The 18260-nt window shown below is 57.2% G+C and overlaps 9 protein-coding genes and 1 non-coding gene across 10 annotated transcripts; 5 read left to right on the top strand and 5 right to left on the bottom strand.

Annotated features, from left to right (window-relative positions):
* Positions 1-52: 52 nt before the first annotated feature.
* On the top strand, positions 53-2095 carry MID1 (stretch-activated cation channel mid1; the record flags this gene model as incomplete). The annotated part of the gene is made up of 1 exon (XM_056208036.1): positions 53-2095. The coding sequence occupies one exon, from the start codon at positions 53-55 to the stop codon at positions 2093-2095; it is 2043 nt and encodes a 680-aa protein (XP_056064011.1).
* Positions 2096-2266: 171 nt separating this feature from the next.
* Positions 2267-2919, bottom strand: MVES1_003218 (uncharacterized protein; the record flags this gene model as incomplete). Its single annotated transcript, XM_056208037.1, has 3 exons — positions 2267-2338; positions 2366-2478; positions 2505-2919. 3 exons carry the CDS (start codon positions 2917-2919, stop codon positions 2267-2269), a joined length of 600 nt encoding a protein of 199 aa, XP_056064012.1.
* A 181-nt stretch (positions 2920-3100) lies between these two features.
* RFT1 (Oligosaccharide translocation protein rft1) lies at positions 3101-6033 on the top strand (the record flags this gene model as incomplete). Its single annotated transcript, XM_056208038.1, has 2 exons — positions 3101-4239; positions 4287-6033. 2 exons carry the CDS (start codon positions 3101-3103, stop codon positions 6031-6033), a joined length of 2886 nt encoding a protein of 961 aa, XP_056064013.1.
* Positions 6034-6094: 61 nt separating this feature from the next.
* Positions 6095-9847, bottom strand: MVES1_003220 (uncharacterized protein; the record flags this gene model as incomplete). The annotated part of the gene is made up of 1 exon (XM_056208039.1): positions 6095-9847. One exon carries the CDS (start codon positions 9845-9847, stop codon positions 6095-6097), a length of 3753 nt encoding a protein of 1250 aa, XP_056064014.1.
* A 332-nt stretch (positions 9848-10179) lies between these two features.
* On the top strand, positions 10180-11673 carry MVES1_003221 (uncharacterized protein; the record flags this gene model as incomplete). The annotated part of the gene is made up of 2 exons (XM_056208040.1): positions 10180-10481; positions 10659-11673. The coding sequence occupies 2 exons, from the start codon at positions 10180-10182 to the stop codon at positions 11671-11673; spliced, it is 1317 nt and encodes a 438-aa protein (XP_056064015.1).
* Positions 11674-11892: 219 nt separating this feature from the next.
* On the bottom strand, positions 11893-12000 carry MVES1_003222. The gene has a single exon. It is a non-coding gene; the product is annotated as a tRNA-Ala (tRNA).
* A 313-nt stretch (positions 12001-12313) lies between these two features.
* MVES1_003223 (uncharacterized protein) lies at positions 12314-14368 on the top strand (the record flags this gene model as incomplete). Its single annotated transcript, XM_056208041.1, has 1 exon — positions 12314-14368. The coding sequence occupies one exon, from the start codon at positions 12314-12316 to the stop codon at positions 14366-14368; it is 2055 nt and encodes a 684-aa protein (XP_056064016.1).
* Positions 14369-14654: 286 nt separating this feature from the next.
* On the bottom strand, positions 14655-15128 carry RPB11 (DNA-directed RNA polymerase II core subunit; the record flags this gene model as incomplete). The annotated part of the gene is made up of 1 exon (XM_056208042.1): positions 14655-15128. The coding sequence occupies one exon, from the start codon at positions 15126-15128 to the stop codon at positions 14655-14657; it is 474 nt and encodes a 157-aa protein (XP_056064017.1).
* Positions 15129-15396: 268 nt separating this feature from the next.
* PEX14 (peroxisomal membrane protein pex14) lies at positions 15397-16257 on the top strand (the record flags this gene model as incomplete). Its single annotated transcript, XM_056208043.1, has 1 exon — positions 15397-16257. One exon carries the CDS (start codon positions 15397-15399, stop codon positions 16255-16257), a length of 861 nt encoding a protein of 286 aa, XP_056064018.1.
* Positions 16258-16265: 8 nt separating this feature from the next.
* VPS45 (vacuolar protein sorting-associated protein 45) lies at positions 16266-18240 on the bottom strand (the record flags this gene model as incomplete). The annotated part of the gene is made up of 3 exons (XM_056208044.1): positions 16266-17899; positions 17928-18123; positions 18151-18240. The coding sequence occupies 3 exons, from the start codon at positions 18238-18240 to the stop codon at positions 16266-16268; spliced, it is 1920 nt and encodes a 639-aa protein (XP_056064019.1).
* Positions 18241-18260: the final 20 nt, after the last annotated feature.

An 18260-nucleotide genomic window follows, 5' to 3' on the forward strand; every position in this document is an offset into this window, starting at 1 on the left:
GTAGCCACCGAACATGTGGAGGTTCCTTGTTCTTGTCTTGCCACGGCGCTCCATGCCGATGCACTGGCACGCACGGCTCGGCGTGCTCGTGCTTCTGGGTCTCGTACTTGTGCCTCAAATCTATGCAGAAGGTCACAGTAAACATGCCGGGCAAGAGAGCCACAAAACCAAAGCGCCCACAGGCAAGATAGGTTCGGGCAATGCAGTGAAAACGACGCTGCCGATGCTGACGACCGACTCGCGCGTGAATGCAAGCACGGGCCTGATTCCCCAACCTTCGAGCATACCAGTAGAGCCTGCAGATGAGGCGCCGTATGCGTTACACGACTCGGTCATGGTCCGCAGCGATCTCTCGATGAGCGACACCGACGGCCTGCATTATACCTTTGCACCGCCCCCCAACGTCCCGGTGTATATCACGCTTTCCTTGTGTGCAGGCCCCAGTATTCCTCCGTACAACACAAGCGACGATAACTTGATGGACCAGCTTGGAATGAGTGCGGACGAAGCGCGCCAAGCGACGCTTGTCTCGCTCTACGTCTCGGACAGTTCAAACCAAAAAAAACCCGGACCTGACCAGGGCGTGGACAAGAAATTTGTCGGATATGCGCAGGGCGGCTGGTCCGAGATCCCGGTCCCAAAAGGCACAAAAGACGGGCTTTGGATCGGTGTATTCCCGCCAAAGGATCCGCGCGGGTTGAACGGCACCTACCGTATTCAGCTAGCGGCATCCACTGTGGCGCAGCTAGAGCGCGTTGCTGGAGAAGCGGGTGTATTTTATGATGACTCGGACCGCAGAACGGCACTTTTGACCTCCTTCAATTACACGACGCCCGCGCCGAATATCAGCTTGATTGTGCTGCCCACCGACGGTGACTTTTCCCTCGCTTCTCTCACCTACTTTAACTCCTCCTTCTGTGCAATTTTTGATGCCTGGTCACAGTTCAATCGCAGTCCATATGCACCGGACGTGAACAGCAGCGATACAACGCGCATGACCCAAAATGTCGTCACGCGCGGCGACCAGTACCGCGACAAGAAAAAGGAGACGCCATTGAATCCCCATGTGAACGACACAGCAGGCATGCGGCCGCCTGGGGACCCTGTTGCGCTGATAGACGATCTTGTGGTGATTTCGCAGCGCGCTGTGAACGATTCCACGGATGAGCGTACGCCGCAAGCGCGCAAGCAGTTCCTCGTCTCCGATCTCATGCCGGGGCACAACTACACCGCATACCTTGTCTCCACCGTAAACCAGACGGGAACGCTTGCACGCACGCTGTACCCAGCGGTCAAGTTTGTGACAAAGACGAACCCCACATGTCGCCTCGTGTACGACCTGCCGTTCTGCCCCGAGCTCGCCTACTCGATCCCGTTCAATCCAGGCTTGTCGGTCGAGGAAGCGATGAGCGTGATGGAAAAAATGATCTCGGCAAATTATGGCAACTTTAGCGCGACACTGGCCACCTTTCCGTGCAAATCGGAGCAGTTTGGGCTCTACTCGAGCGTCGCGACATGCGACGGCTGTTTGCGTGCATACCAAAACTGGCTCTGTGCCGTAGCCATTCCGCGCTGCACAGATCTCATCGATCCAGCGCACAGCGTTGCGAGTCAGAATGGCACAGAGCTGCAAGGACTGGAGATGCCGGCGAATACGCACCTGTACCCCTACGTTGTGAATCGCACGGGACGCAACAGCAGTCGCCAGGCGTACATTGATCAATTGTTCGATCCGGGCGATTACGGCGAGCTGCTGCCGTGCTTGTCGACGTGCGAAATGGTAATGCGGTCCTGCCCGCCGCTCATTGACTGGGACTGTCCGAAATGGACCGTGACTGCGGAGCGGGACTATGGCACGTTTGCGGACGCCGACAGCGACGGGCTGGGGATGGGCGAGAACGGTGGTGCAGGTAAAGATGGCGCGCGTTTTGGTGGCGCTGCAACGCGCTACGTTGCGCAGGATGCTTTCGGGAACGTGTACTGCAATGCGATGGATGTGGATCGCTTGCTGCGCCAGGCAAGTGGGGCGGTGGCCGTACGTCCAGAGTGGGTTGGCGTTGTAGTTCTGAGTGTGGTTGGCGCGCTGCTCTGGTAGGCCTTGTAGTATAGCCATAGTACGTGGACTGGCGCCACTGTGCGTGCAGCGTCGCAACATACTGCAGTATGCAGGGTATAGCTGTGGGTAGGAAGCCCGAGCCCTGCATACGCACGCTCAAGGCCATGCTTGCCCACTGGATGCTATCCTCTCCCCACTGTACACTTTGTTCTACACACCGCTCACAAATACAAGCACATTTTCATCGGGATCGACCACAGTAAACTCGCGCGTTCCCCGCAACTAGCGTGAGACGAAATAGCCACGTACCGTATTCTGCGGCCTGCTCGCGATCCGTGCCGCGCCGAAATTTTCAAGCGGAAAGTAGCCGTTCATCACCATACTGCACAGGTACAGCTTCTCCGCTGCCTCGAGGAACATGGCTGGGGTAAGCGATTTGTCCACCCACCGTCCACATTGTTCACATACACGACGAGCTGCGTGGGGTGCGGCGTCGGCAGTACACGCAAATCCAAGTGCACACCCGCAAGCTCGCTCGTAGGCTTATATACTCCACGCACACTCGTAGGCTTCTGCGTGCCGCGGTACACGCGCGCGCATTTCGTATCGTGCTTTGCGCCGCGGCGCACAAAACCCAGTACTTTGGTGTAAAACGTGAGCGCGATCTCGAGATGCAATACAGGTACGCAAGGCACAACTTGCAGCACATGAACAGGAGTACGTGACATAATCCTCGCATCCCCTACCACGTCCTCGGCCTCGTCCGTATCCTCGGCGCCGTGCATCGCAACGCGCTCGCGCTGTTTTTTCAGTTTGGCCATCGCAGCATCCACCCCCGGCGGCAAGATGCCAGGACGCGCCATATTACTCGATGCAGGCCGCGTCTCTTTCTCGCTACAATCAGCGCCTTCATGACCTACTCGTGCTCCAGCGCAGACATGCCCGCCACGCCCAGCGGCGGCATTCGCATCGTCCAGCAAGTTGCACGGACGTGCACGTGCAATGCCACACCTCCACTCGACCGTGCGCCTCCACAGCACCAGCATGGCCGTTTGCTGGGCCACGGCGCTGTACGTGCCGCTCGGCGCATCGCTGCGCGCATTCGAGGACGCGGTGCCACGTACGCATCGATTCATCAAGTGTGCTTCGTGGCCCGAATACTTTTCTGTGCGCAGCGATGCGCCGCGGACCCTGGCACCGGTGCCTGTCCAGTTCTGCCTCGCGCAGTACCTTGTTATGTGCTTCCTGTGCCACGCACCGTACGCTACCAAAGCCGCTCCTGAGAAGCAGCCATTTCGCCCTGCTCTGCAGCAGTTCCTTGTGCATTTGGAGGTGTGGCCGAGTACGTACGACGTGCGTGCACGCCAAACAGCAGCGCAGTTTGTACGCCGCCTGCTGGATGGCGACGTCGCACAGTGCGCGCAGCTCGTGCCTATCGATGCGGTACAGCACCGCACTGACTGGAACGGCGATACTACGGTGCATATGGAACTTGATCTTCTCGTGTATCTCTTGTACGCGGCGTGCGATGGCCCACTGCAACTGCACGAACAGCGATGGGCGCTCGCATGGATGGATACACATGCAGACATCATCCTGAGCGTACACAGATACCTTGTCGCATGGCCTCCGCATGTAGCAGCAGAGCTCGGGACGCGCTGGGCGCGCGCTGCGCGCTTTTCCGACACGCTCGCCTACCGCTGGATTTGCCTGGCGTGCGAAAAACAAATCGACGTGCTCCACACGTTTGAGCAGCTCGGCGGTGCATTTGCAGACATGTACGGCACACACTCCGCCGTGCAGCGCCGCATCGAGTCGTGCATGATTCGCCTCGCGCGGTCCACGCACGCAGTCGCCACTGCCGATGGGCCGATCCCGCTCGTATTTGTCGCACAGACGCAGTGTATACCACGATACCTCGGCATGCGTATCCAAGCTCTCGTTCGCCCTGGCGCGCCGCAGGACAGCGCGCCTGCCTTTTGCGCATTCGCCACAACACTCATCGAGCAGCGCCTCTTGCCGGTGCACATCGAGGACCGAGCATGGGATACTATACCTGCATCACCGCTACTGCTACGCGCACACAATACCCTCGATGCACTCGCCGCAGAGCTGCGCAGCGTTGGGCTCCACTACAGCACGCGCGCCTTCGGCGCCGCTCTCTTTGCTGCCACCACGCAGCGGTCCGTGCATAATCACGTGGCTCATTTTTCGCCGCCATGACGCGCAGCGTCGAGCGCGCGATTTCGTCAGCGCGGGCTTTGCTGGTGCTGCAAATCGGCGTGCGCGTGTGCACGTTTGTGCTTACGCAGATGCTCGTGCGCACTGCATCGCCCGCCGTGTTTGGCGCGGCGAATGTGCAGCTGGAGCTCGTGCTGGGCGTTGTGCTTGCGCTGGCGCGGGACGGCGTTCGTGCGGCGGTACTGCGTGAGCGCGAGCAGGAAGATATGCATGCGAGTGTGCACAACATTGCGCTCCTTCCGATTGGTGTCGGTGCAGTGCTTGCTGGAGTTGTCGGCGGCGTGTACCGCTTTTATCTCGCGCCGCACGACCTGCAAGCCCACGGCGCTGCATTTTCTTTCTCCGTGGGCATGTACTGCGCCGGCGCGGTGCTGGAGCTGTGTGCAGAGCCTTTGTATACATATGCGCTTGGAGAAAACTGGTATGTAGGACTGCGTACTGCAATGGAGGGCGGCGCTGTGCTCTTGCGTGCCTGCTCGGCGCTGTTTCTGCTGCGGCCAGCATTGCTTGCAGCTGTACAGGCTCGCGTGCATGTTGGCGAGGATGGCGCAGCATTACTTGCATTTGCTGCGAGCCGCGCCGCGTACGGGCTGGCTGTGCTGGTGATTGGGTTCGTTGGCGTTGCATGGTATGCATCCATGCACACCGCCATCCTCGCTTTTGTGCCGCAGCGTGCGCCGATCCAACATCCGACGTGGTCGCTTGTGCGTGTGACAACAGCGCAAGCCGCGCTCAAGTTTTTGCTCGCAGAAGGCGATAAGATGGCCGTAGCGCATCTTACACCGCTTGCGGTGCAAGGCGGCTACGCACTTGCGAGCAATTATGGCTCGCTGCTTGCACGCACTGTATTCCAGCCGCTCGAGGAGAGTGCGCGGCTGTATTTCGGGGGCATGGCGGCGCGTGCAGTACTGGCAGCAGATGAAAAGAAAACGGGGGAGCAGAACGCACACACGGCAGCGGCCACACAAGAAAGCGATGCATCGGCGCGCCAAGGACCATACTTCGCTTCCATGACCCCCACTTGCCCTCCATCCAACACCTCTGCGATGCAAGGTAGCGCTGCACTGCTTGCTCTCTTACTGCACGCACAGCTTGTGCTTGGCACGCTGCTCATCACGTTTGGCCCGCCACTCGCACACCCATTCCTCCTCGCCGTTGCCGGACCGCGGTGGGCCGTCGATCCACAGAGCGGCGCTGCGTCGCACGCGGCACACATCTTTAGCGCCTACTTTTACTATTTGCCGATCATGGGCATCAATGGGCTCGTCGAGGCATTCCTGCAGTCGACGGCGGCCCCGCAAATACTCTCGCGCTACTCGTACACGCTCCTCCTCTCCAGCCTTGTCTTTGTCGGTACGCTATGGATTGGGCGCGGAGAGGCCGTGCTTGTGCTCGCCAACTGTGCAGGACTTGGGCTCCGTGCATATGTCTCGTGGAGATACATGTACTCCGTATTTGCGCCGTTCCCTGCGCTCAAGCGGCAAATTGAGTGGCAGCACGTTTTGCCTTCCTTGCCCGTACTTGGCGTCTGTGCTGCTGCAGGCTTCGCTCTACGATCTATGCACGCACAGCTACCGCCTTTTGTCGCGTTGAGCACGCTGCGCGATGTGCACAGTGCATTGACGCGCCTTGCTGCCACGACGCTGTGCACTCTCTCATGCATTCTCGCCGTCTTGGTGCTGTGCGAGCGGCAGCGTGTACTTGCAGCGTTTGCAGCGCTGCAGGCAACGCGGTAGGCGCAGTAGCGCAGATGGAGGTATAGATTGTCTATGAAGGTATGCCGCGCTGCAAGATGCATCAGGCAGCCTTGTCCCTTTTTCTGCTCGCAGCGAGCATCGAGAGGCGCTGGGAAGAGCGCCGCAAGCTCGGGATGGCTGAGCGCGCCGTATCCTTCCCCAGCTTTAACGTCTTCATCGACACAAGCTGCTGCGCCAAAAAATCGCCCGTCCCAGGGCGCATACGCAGTATTTTCATTGCCATATCTGCCTGCGAGGATGCGTCGTCGTACGCCTTGGCGCGCTTGTGCTTCTTAATGGTCCCCAACGAGCGCTGATCGAGCACGGACTTGGCCCTGCGTGTGCGCCGATGCGCAAGAGCGTCGGTGGCAAGATGTGCCTGGAAGCTGCGCACGCACTCAATCATGAGCTGGTCGGTAGATTGGTCGTGGAGCAAGAGGTAGGATAGCAACTCGCGGTACTTGGGTCCTTGCAGCACGTCCAATGGCACGCCGTGCGCGACGCCCGACGCTGGGTCGTACGCATTGAAGTAGTTGCGCAAAAACGAGAGCCATTTAAACACGATATCGACTTCCTTCTCGGAAAGCTGCTTCATGTCGGACGGCGAGTCTGCGAGCGGAGGCACCAGCAGGCCTTCCAAGGTGACGAGCACCTCTTTCCATATACACGTAAGCACAAATTGCGCCTCATCCTCACTCAGCGAGCTCTTCAGCGTGCCGAGCGACTCTTCAAAGTAGTCGAGCAGCGGGGCAATCGCCTCCTCAATTTCCTGGTCACTCAGCATCTTTGCGCGGCTCTTGTCCACGGGCGGAATGGTAAAGCTGGTCTGTGCAACGGCGCTGGTGTAAAGCGCTTTGACATTGTCCAGCGCACGGTCCAAATCAACACGCCGCGCGCGGACCATGGACCGCAATACAGAGCGCGACAGGTACTGCCGCATAAACATGCTCATGTGATCGACAAGAACACGCACCATATCGACCTCTGCGCGTTTCAGGAGGCGGAATGCGAGGCCAAAATGGAACAGGATATCGTCTACAATGACCTCTTTGTTGATCCGCACCATGAGCTTTCCGGCGCCGCTGTCCAAGTCGAGCCATGCCTCCTGCACGGTTTGCTCTGCAAAATTATCGGGGTCGAGGTGCAGCGATGCGCGCCCTAAAATGCGCGGCATTTCTGCCTCACGATGCCAGACGGTGGCGCTGATCCACAATGCTTCGGGCACAGGAATATCCAGCACCTCGTCCCAGCGCGGCGACGCAGTGGACAGGATTGTGCGCGTCTTGGCGAGTCGCTCTCCGCGGTCATCGCTGAGCGTGACAAAGGTATCGAGCGAGACGTTCTCTACGTAGCCGCGCAGCTCCTCCTTGCTCTGCAGCTCTGCACGCACAATCTTTACCGTGAAAAGATGTTGCGGCGCGCCGTGCGCAGCAATCGCCGAGTCGTCAGCACGCTCGTGCTGGAGAATGGCTGCTTGTGCGTCTGCGTCCATGCGGCGGTAAAGCACGTCTAGAAGTGTGCGCGCCGCTTCGATATTGTTCAGCTTTACACACGATTGCGGCTCGAAGAAAAAAGGCTTGACGACGCGCTCGGGCGCAATCGATTGCTTTGCTTTGGCAAGCCATGCCGCTTGTTTGGGGGGCAATGCGCCGAGGTATTCATTCGCACGCTGGCTATCGAGGAACGCAGCAAAGCCAGAGAGCGGCACTGCCGCGGCATCTTTGGCAGGCAGCATCTCGGCCATGAACAAACTCTCGACCGTGTGGCAGTACAGCTCAATCAAGCGGCTCACGCACTTGGCAATCTCGGTCAAAAAGCACGCATTCCCGTAGCGGTTGGGCCACTTGAGCGCGAGGAAAAAGTTGAGCGGCTGCTGCAGCGCGTCAAACAGGTCGTTGATCGAGGTGCTGTGCACCGCGCCTTCAATCGGTGCAAACGTATCGGCGCGCACGGCGTTCAGAACCCATTCTTGCGCGCGCTGCTCGGCAAGTGCAAGCCATTGCTGGACGTACGGTGCAAACCAGCGGCACAAGTCAAAACGCAGAGGCACAAGAGGCTCCGTCGCCTCATACATGGCCATCAAATCGCGCACGCACTGGAACAGGTCAAGAGCGTCGTAGATCGCAGTATCGCCCATCATGATCGCTTGCTGGAGCGCCGCATCGCGTATGGATTCAAGGTCATCGAGGTAGAGTGGCACGAGTTTCTGTACAATGTGGTACGTCGGAGAAATAGACAGGAGCGCCGGGGGAAACTTGGCATCCAGCGCCTGTACTTTTTGCTGGATCCATCGCAAGGAAAGGGTCATGGTCTGTACAAGATACAAGGGCTCTGTGGCAAAGAGCTCTGTGGTCTTTTCCGTGTAGCTTTGGATCGCAGAAATGCGCACTGCCTCGTGCAATTCGCTCATCTCCGCGTCCACTGCGCCGGTGTGCGGGCGGTCGGGCGCAATCACCGAGATGAGCGAGCGCGTGGTAGTAATCAGCTCAAGGTTCGGCGCAAGTTCAGTCATGTCGGCGGCGTCCATGTCTTTGTAGACAGTGTATATGTTGCGCATACACGAATCGGCGAGCGAGTCAAGGCACCGCAATAAACGCTTCTGGTCCTGAACGCGCAAAAGTAGCGCATCGGCGCTGCAAAACTGCAAGGCTTTTTCGAGCGCTTCGTGCATACACTCAAAAGGGATCTCGCCGCAGTCAAACTTGACTTTGAGTAGGCGCAGGTTCGTGGTGATGTGGTAAATGCGGGGAATGCGCCAGCGGACGGCAACAAGCTGCAAGAGCTGCTCGTGGAGGGGCGACAAGATGGTCAGCAGCACCTCTTCGTCCTTGTCTTTCTGCCGAATTCGCTCCAGATCAAGGTCCATGCATCGTGCAAAGATACAGTGGTAGGCTGCCAAAGGGTCAGGGGGGATGTACGTAAATGCACCGTCCTCATCGATGCCTTCGGGAGGCTGCATGAAATCCGGACGGACGGTTTCCAGGAAAGCCGCGTCAAGGGATTTGCGCGGGCGATTTGCATTGGCGTCGCCGGACGGTGTGCTGAGCAAAGAAGGATCCGCTTTGCATATCTCCACCATCAAGGCCGACAGTGAAGAGAGCTCGTTGGACCGCCACTTTTTGTACGTATCCTCGCTTGAAAAGTCACCCTGTGCGCCGGGCCATGAGCGGTTAGTATGGATACAAAAGACGCAGCGTTTGAGATCGGATAGGCCCGCTGCCAGCGTCGACTCTCGCTGGATCGACTCGATATCCATGACAAGCTGTGCGACGTCCATGGAAAACAAGGTGCCCACCGCATTCATTACGGGCCACGACGCTGCAGCAGCAGGACTGATTTCCTGGGAAAGGCGCTTCGTTGGTGCTTCGCCAAGCTCAGAGAGGGACTCGACACGGGCATATTCGTTCAGGCGCTCGCTCAGCTCGCGCGGCACCGCGCCAAAGCTGCGCAGTGATTCACGCACAACACCGACAAATAGCCCCGTCTCTGCATGGCACTCTTCCTTCCACGCTTTTTCGTCGGAAATGCGCTTCCGGAGCGACGTCTGTGCGGAGGAAAGAAAAAGCTGCACAAGTTCGTCCATATTGCGGCTTTCTTTTAGCTTGCGCAGCGTCGTCGCCTCCACGAGCGTGCCGTAAAATGCACCGATCGTCTGGCGGAAAAGCGGCATACTGTACTGGGCGTCGCGCCCCATGGCAATCCGCTCGATGCGCTCCACAAACTTGCGCATGAATTTTTCGGGGAGTCGTGTGGTGCGTGCATTGAGCCGCAATTCGCGCATGCGCTCGGCGACCGTGCCTAGATTGATCCGCATTTCGGGAGTGCGTCGCGTGTCGGGGAGCGCTGGAAGTGGGTCTGATTTAAGGGCAGCATTTGCGCTCACGCAGCGTAGTAGGTACGCAAGATACGCGGTCTGCAGAGTAAACACATACACATCGCCGTCAGAAACACCGCGTCGCTGCACGTTCGCGCTATGGGCGCTCTGCGATACACTCGTGCTCGCCATAAACGCATCAAAGCGCACGGTGCCTGGCAAACAAGCACAGCACGCGTTCGGAGCTCCGTAGTGCCACGTGGCAGTGAGTCAGCAGGAAAACGCCCGCGCCAGCAGCTTAGCGGGTTTGCGGTTCACCACCACGTGTTGTGATGTCGAAACCGGACGAGGCAGACGATCTGTATGCAGATTTGTACGGCGAGGAGGCGCAGACTACTGTAGTGCCTGCGCCGGCCGCACAGCCAGAGACAGTTTCTGATCCACGTGCGCAGCCGGCGCGCCAGGCGGCGGGCCCCGAAGCGGACTCCGCTGCAGGCGGCTCGTTCATCCCTGGGATGCCCTCTGCTGCGCCTCCTAGTTCAGATACGTCCCTTTTGCTGGACAATGCCGATGCACGTAGTGCTGCGGCGGCACGTGGCGAGCATGTCGCGCCGCAGGATTTGCCGGACGAGGGGTAAGTATTGTAGAGGACGGCGGATGCACCGTTCATGTTGAAGCGTACGAGAGATGCTATAGGCGGGCACAGTAGCCTGTCGTAGGTTGGATAATGAGTGCATTGACTAGGGACATCTGTTTAGCTTGTAACAGGACGTGCATCCGCGTCGTTTGGTGATTTGTTGCTGACAGGTAGAAAAATGTTTGTCGGTGGCCTGAATTGGGACACTACGGAGGAGGGTTTGCGCAAGTACTTTGGCCAGTTTGGGCCGGTCAGCTCGTGCACAGTGATGCGCGACGGCGCTTCTGGTCGCTCGCGTGGCTTTGCGTTTGTTACGTTCGCCGATCCAAAGTCGGTGAATGCAGTCATGGTGCGCGAGCACTACTTGGACGGCAAGATCATCGATCCCAAGCGCGCCATTCCACGCCCGGAGCAGTCAAAGACACAAAAGTGCTTCGTCGGCGGCCTGCCGCAGACGGTCACGCAAGATTCGTTCCGCAAGCTGTTCCAGCAGTTTGGTCATGTGCTGGACAGTACTGTCATGATGGACAAGGATACCGGGCGTCCGCGTGGATTCGGGTTCGTCACTTTTGAGGACGACGAAGGCGTAGAAAAAACATTGGCTACGCAGCCATTGCTTCTCGACGGCAAGCCAATCGAGGTCAAGCGCGCCCAGTCGAGGGGCCAAGCGCCGACGGCCGCGCCGGCTGGTCGCTTCAGTTCGTGCACCAACGATACGGCCAAGAGTGGTGCCCAAGCGCCGTTGCGTATGTGGGGCGCTGGTGCGGATGCTGGTGCTAAGGGCGGCATGCCCGCCGCCCAAGGCGCATTCGACCCGCAGGCTATGGCTAAGATGTACCAACAGATGGGCTGGGGCAGCTCTGCGTGGAATCCACAGATGATGTGGCAGCAAATGATGTCCGCATACATGGGCGGCGGCGCGGCCAAGAGCGGCTGGAATGCCGGCGCGCAGGGTGCAAGCAATCCAGCAGCTGCGTATATGCGCGCTGCTTACAGCGGCGCAGGTGCTGGCGGTAATGCTGGCGCTGGCGCGAATCCGCCGCGTGGCGGTGCCGATGCACAGACGGGATGGGGCGGTCGTGGACAGGACGAGTCTCGCGGACGGCAAGGTGGGAGCGGTAGTGGACACCAACGCGAGCACTCGCCTGTACGCGGGAGCCGCAACTATGATGAGCGTAATCGTTTCTAGTTTATAGTACAGTGTATCTTTCCGAGCGAATGGTCCGCAAACGGACCTGATCATGCCTCTACATAACCCTATCTTGGTTTCCAATTCATGGACTTCAGTTTGTCATAAATGCTATCTATCTCGGTACACGTTCCACAGATTGCATTTCAAACTAGTGCTATCTATCATGATACTCGATTGAGAAAAATAATAACAAAAAAAAAAAAAAAAACTTTTGTCTGGACGAGACGGGATTTGAACCCGGGACCTTCTGCTGATTCGAGCAGTGAAGCTGATTCAGTCGCAGATTGATGCGAAGCAGACGTCATACCACTAGACCACACGCCCTCGGTTATTTACAATTTACCGGAGTGTCGTTTATCAGCAGGAACTAGTACAAATTGCGCAATCATTTCGATGGGGGAAATGACAGCTTCTTGCGACATGATTTTCTAATTTTTCTTTTTATTGTCTATAATTGTCTAATGGCCTATCGCAATGTACGCCCAATCGCGTGGGAAAGATATGCAAGAAAGAAGCTTGCACGCATGTATAGTTTATTGCTCACATGTCATGCGCATCGCGATAAGGACCCCGCATATAATAATACATTCCCTCACGCGTTTATTACCCCACTTTCGTATTGGGTCCCATTTCAACTATGGTCCAGTCCGATGTGGCCGACTATAGCATAGGTGCGGCAGCCCTGGCCGGCCAAGTCGAATATAATGAGCATTTGCAGCAAGCAGGGGAGGCAGTTGAGGTGTTGCCAGCGCCGTTGGCACACTTTGACGACGGTGTTAAGATCGACGAAAGTGTCGAGGAGTGGCATTTTCCCTCGGAAGAAGAGCGCCGAACGCTCCGTCGTGTTCCGGAAAAGATGAACTGGGCGACGTTCAGCATTGCGATTTGTGAGTTTGCCGAGCGCTTCAGCTTTTACGGCGCGACGCAAGTGTACACCAATTTTATCAACCACCGGCGCCCTGTGCTGAACGACGGCTCCATCTCAAGAACAGGCGCCGCAAAAGACTCGGGCCAGAACTCTGGTGCGCTGGGTATGGGCTCAGAAGCCTCCAACGGCCTCGTTACTTTCAACCAGTTTTGGTGCTACGTTACACCCCTATTTGCCGCTTGGCTCGCCGATACGCACTGGGGTCGGTACAAAACGATCGTGTGGGGCGTCGTTGTTGCTGAGATTGGGCATATTCTCCTTGTAATTTCTGCGATCCCTGGTGTGCTCGACAATGAACAAGGTGCCAAGGCATGCTTTATTATTGCATTAATTGTTATGGGTACAGGCACGGGTGTATTCAAGTCGTCGTGTCCTGTGTTTGTCTCGGAGCAGAAAAAGGTCGTGCAGCAGACGGTCGTGACGCTCAAGAACGGCGAGCAGGTGATTATTGACCCCGCACTCACCACTGCACGTGTGTTTGTTTGGTACTACTTGATGATCAATCTCGGCTCGCTTGCTGGACAGCTCGGCATGATTTACGCAGAAAGGGATATTGGTTTCTGGCTTGCGTACCTACTCCCGACCTTGGTCTTTTTGCTGCCAATACCGGTGCTCATGTTCTTTAACAAAACATACGTCAAACTTCCTCCAACAGGATCTATCCTTGGTACGGCGTCCAAAGCAATTGGGCGTGTCCTCAGAGCGCACTGGAGCTGGAATCCCGTGCGCTGTATTAGAAACTTTAAGTCGCAGGGTGTGTGGGATGCTGCGCGACCTTCCTGTGTGCCGGAAGCGGAGCGCCCTGTGTGGATGACGTACAGTGATCGCTGGGTCGATGAGCTGCGTCGTGGTGTCAAGGCATGCGGTATCTCGATTTTTCTTCCGCTCTACTGGCTCTGTTACAACCAGATCACAAGCAACCTTATTACCCAGGCTGGACAGATGGATTTGGGCGGCCAACCCACCGAGCTGGTCTCGCAGCTGGACCCCATTTTCGTCATTGTCCTTGTCCTGCTCTTTAACCTGGTCATTTACCCCTTGGTCGACAAGTACCGCATTCCTTTCTCGCCCATCAAACGTATTACCGCTGGCTTTATCGTTGCGTCTACCTCAATGATCTGGGCCGCCGTGCTGCAGGACTACATTTACAAAACGAACCCGTGTGGAAAGCATGTGGGCGACTCTGTGCCGCATCTCAATGCGCAGGGACAGCCGGTGATGGGCGCGAATGGCCAGCCGGAGCTATGTGACCAGGTATCCAGCTCACTGAGTGTTTGGATTCAGTCGGGGCCGTATGTGCTCATCGCATTTAGTGAGATTTTCACTTCGGTCGTCGCAATGGAGGTTGCAATGCTCATGGCACCCAAGAATATGCGTTCCATGGTCATGGCTGTGATTAGCACGCTCACGGTCGCCATTGCATCTGCGATTGGCGAGGCATTTAATCCGCTGTCCAAGAATCCTTTGTTTACCTGGTCCTACACGACTTTTGCATGTTTGTCCTTTGTGGGCGGCATTGCATTCTGGTTTACGTTCCGCTACATTGATCGTGAGCAAGAGCAGCTCAACCTAATCGGGCAGGAAGGCTTTGATGCTGAGCAGGGCTATGAGAAGACCGAGGAAGAAAAGGCGCTGGACAGGGCAGAAAAGCTCAACCCCAATGCAAATAAGAACATCATTCGTGGTCTTGGGGAAAGCTCCAGAACGGGGGTCGAAACTGAAAAGCCCGAAGCGGGTACTGCGATTGGCAATGATGTTGCCTAATTGCGGCAAGGGATAAATGATGTGATGACGAGTATTTACGATCACGTACGGAACACTTTTTGATTCCTAACGGTTTTGCAATGCTTTTTGATTTACTGGAATACGCACTCAGTTTTTTTGTGGTTAATTTGGAGGCAAGCTGTTTTGTTTAATTCGCCCTATTCTCAATGCCGTGGCGACGACGTACGCATAATGGTTTATACTCTGTGCAGCACTGCAGTCCGGCGCAATCGTGTCATCTATCCAGTTTGGGGTATAATGTTTTTCTAGTACATAATGCAACCGCTCACATATCTACATAACTGCCCATTGCCGCGCCTGCACCACGGTCCGTCTCGGGCGCAACATCCGCCTCCACGCCGTACGCATTCCAGAGCGGCGCACCGTAAGCACCACGAGCATCCAAGCCGCTATGATCTGCACTGAGCCGCACCTCCTTGGCCCAGCTCTGCTTAAGTGTTCCCGTCTCGACGATCAGTTTCGCACAAGCCTGCTGCAGGGCCTCTGCCGGCGTGATGCTCCCATCTGTCTGGATCTTGACAAGCACACGCGGTTCCAAAGGATGTGGCACTTTGTATCCACAGAAGAGCACACCCGGGATCGCCAGCACGGCATGTCGCAGCATGTTTCCGAGCGTGTGGTCCTCCTTATTAAAATAAAAAGTGGCTGCATTTGCAATACGCATATCGTCCTGCACCTCAATCCGCCGCTCGCCCGGCTGGAGTAGAAAGAGGCTGAAGCGGTCGGGCTGGTTCGCCATGTTTGGGCACAACCTGTACGTTAGCCATATTCTGCAGGTATCGGCAGGATCCCTCATATACCGTTGTAGTATTTTAGAAATCACTGTCACCGCCTTGACAGGCTCATACAGTGTGAATAAAAGTGTAATCATCGGGATCCCGTGCCGCACACATACCTCGTCCTGGTTGAGAAGAGAAAGTGCAGCGCGACGTCCAAACTCATTACCACGTGACGCCACATGGCCCGGTGCCAAGCAGGGCGCCACGCCGGCGTCGTTGTCAGCCTTTATGTCGGAGCCGAGTGGATCGCACGCAGCGGGCGCGATGGAGCCAGCTGCAGGCACCTCGGTCCCGCGCGTGGACATGATAAGGAACGCTGTGTCGTTCCTCTCTGACCCCAAGGTCCAGAGCTCGCCGATCTCGCAGCGCGTAAGCTTCTTGGAGTCAAAGGGGTTGACGCCGCAAGAAGTGGACTTGGCACTTGCAGAGAGCTCGCGCGCACCTCCGCCCCAGAACAGCATGCAAAACATGCAGAGTCAGTATCCAATGATGCCAGCATACCCCCCAATGCAGCCTCAGCAGCGCGACTGGCGCGACTGGTTTATTATGGCTGTTGTCTCAGGCACCGTTGGGTACGGCCTGTTTGGCCTTGCACGCCGATATTTGTACCCGCATTTGCTCCCGCCGAACCAGGGTGTGCTGGAGGCGGAGCGCGATGAGCTGGCGGCGAAATACGACGAGGTCGCTCTGCACCTCGAGGAACTCGACCAGACCACCGAAGCAATTCGCCAGGGCTTGGACGTCCACCAGGTCGCTGTCGAGAAGAGTGTGCTAGGCGTGAACGAGATGGTGGAGCATGTGCGTGCGCGCGAGGAGCAGCGCGACAAGGACCTGGACCAAATGAAGTCCGACGTAGAGGAGATGCGCGAAGAGTTTACCAACTTGCTCAACCGCACGCGCAAGTCGCAAATCACAGCGCTCACCGATCTGCAGGGCGAGTTAAAGTCGCTCCGCTCCCTGCTTGTCTCACGCGGCGGCATGAGCACACCGAAAGAAAATAGTGGCGCTGAAGAGGACAAGGCAACACCACCACCGCGTCCTGCGCCGACCATACCTGCTTGGCAATTAGCCGATCCTGCGGAAGAATAGTTACGTAGCTACAAGTTGTTCTCGACTCCACGTTTGAACCGGCCAAACAAGTCGGACGCAAATTCGCGCGCCCCATTGATGCCGTCGTGGAGCGCCTCGCGGTCTTCCATCCCCAGCTGGACAGGGCCGAGACGCAAGTGCATTCCGTTTCCTCCCGCGGAGGGCGGCGGGCGCGTAATGCTATTTGGCATGCGCGCTGCGGTCGTCTCGATCATGTGCAGGAAAGAATGCGAGTTGTGGATGGTGGAGCCGCCGAGCAAAAAGTGCGTGCCTGGAAACGGCTGTTGGGAAGGGGCGCCAGGCTGTGCGCCGTTCAAGAGTGCGATTGCACGCGCTTCTTCGTAGGTTGTGCCGCCGATAATAAACAAGATCACGTCCTGCGGCTTGGTCAGCGGCCCGTTTGGCGCCAGCGTCGACGGCATCGCAGCGTCTGGCCCGCTCGGCTCGGTGGCTGCGAATGGATAGCTCGAAGTACGCAAACGTCCACGCATCAAGTTCTCGACTGTCTCGAGAATGTGGGGCGAGTGCTGCGTGTACACATTCTCGACGCCTTTGAGCCCTTTGAGTGCACTCTTTCCGCGCGAAAAAATGTTTTCGTTGGCAAACAAATCGTCTTGGCGCTGCTCCGCGCCGGCAAAGTTGAGCATGACGTACAGGAGCACCACCTGCGACTCCTCCAGACCTACTTGCATCAGCTGTCGCGCCACAGCATCAATCTGGTTGCCCGACCATTTTTGGTACCGCAGTGCGTACAGAATCGCGAGCCGCAGCTTGGCTTCGTTGACGATCTGCTCTGACGCAAGCATTTCTTGTAGCGCGCGCAGATCAGTAGTGTGGCTCTCTGTACTTGCGAGACTCTGTTCAAGCTCACTCACTTTCAGCAGGTGCCGCAACTCCACAATTTTGCTCAGCTCGCCAAGCAGCGCTACGTGCTTGCTCACATTTCCGCGCAGCCGCTGGAATTCGGGGTACTCCTCAACGAACCGCTTCATGTCCTGGATGGTATCGATCGACGAAGTGGACGAGGAACGGGTTTGGAACTTGGTAACGTACTCTTTGATTGACGCGCCAAGATCGCCAAAGTTGTCGTACAAATTCGCCGCGAAAAAGGGGTCGCGGTCGACAGAAAGCACCGTTTCTTCCAGCTCGCCTTGCTTGCCGGGCACCTGCGTGCGCCCATTGTGGATGCCGATCAGCTCGTGTACCATCGCCTGGTACGTCCACTGCGAAAGCAGCGGCGTGACGGGGTCGTTTCGTCGATCGAGGATGAGCAGGAGGGGGGGAATATCTGTGCGCCGAAAGTCAAAGAGGGGTGCGTGAGCCTCGTTCATTTTGTACACCATGTCTTTGGCGAGCTTCAGCGCAAGTGCGCTCATCCTCTCGTACCGCACGACAGGCTTCTTTTTTAAACTCAAAAGAACCGCCATGAGACCGCTGGAATGCCGCTGGAATGCCTCGGCGTCCCACTGGCTCGCGCTCGTTCCCCAAATCGGCATGGGCGGCGCAGGGTAGTTGAGCGAGAAGAGCGACGGCGTGACGGGCACATAGTCAGCAAAGTATTCTTGCACGGACTGGACTACCTGGTGCTGATCCGCCTCTGCAAGCTGCTCAATCGCATGCTTCGGCACGGCGTTGCTGAAATCTGGCGTAAGCGTCGTTCGGGGACGTACACAGCCAATAGGAGCCGTACAATGGCTGCCGTAGTTCCTCTACAAGTGCATGGAATGATACGTGGCATGGCGAGACAAACACCACACACTGCAAATGCTGCATCCGCTCCCGGACGCCGTTCTGGATTTTGTCCGTGAGAAACACCTCGTGCTCCAACAGCGCCGACTGCGTGTACGCCGCCGACATGATGGGCGTCTGCAATGAGCAACTTGGTTTACGTACAGTATGGTCGTCCAAGAGCAAAATCTTCATTCCTTGCACCTCTTTTACCATGCGCGCAACGTACGCGCTCACTGCTTTGCACACATCCATGGTGCTGGGTGGAGGCGGAT

Source organism: Malassezia vespertilionis, chromosome 6 (assembly GCF_029542925.1).
Source record: "Malassezia vespertilionis chromosome 6, complete sequence".
Lineage (NCBI taxonomy): Eukaryota > Fungi > Basidiomycota > Malasseziomycetes > Malasseziales > Malasseziaceae > Malassezia > Malassezia vespertilionis.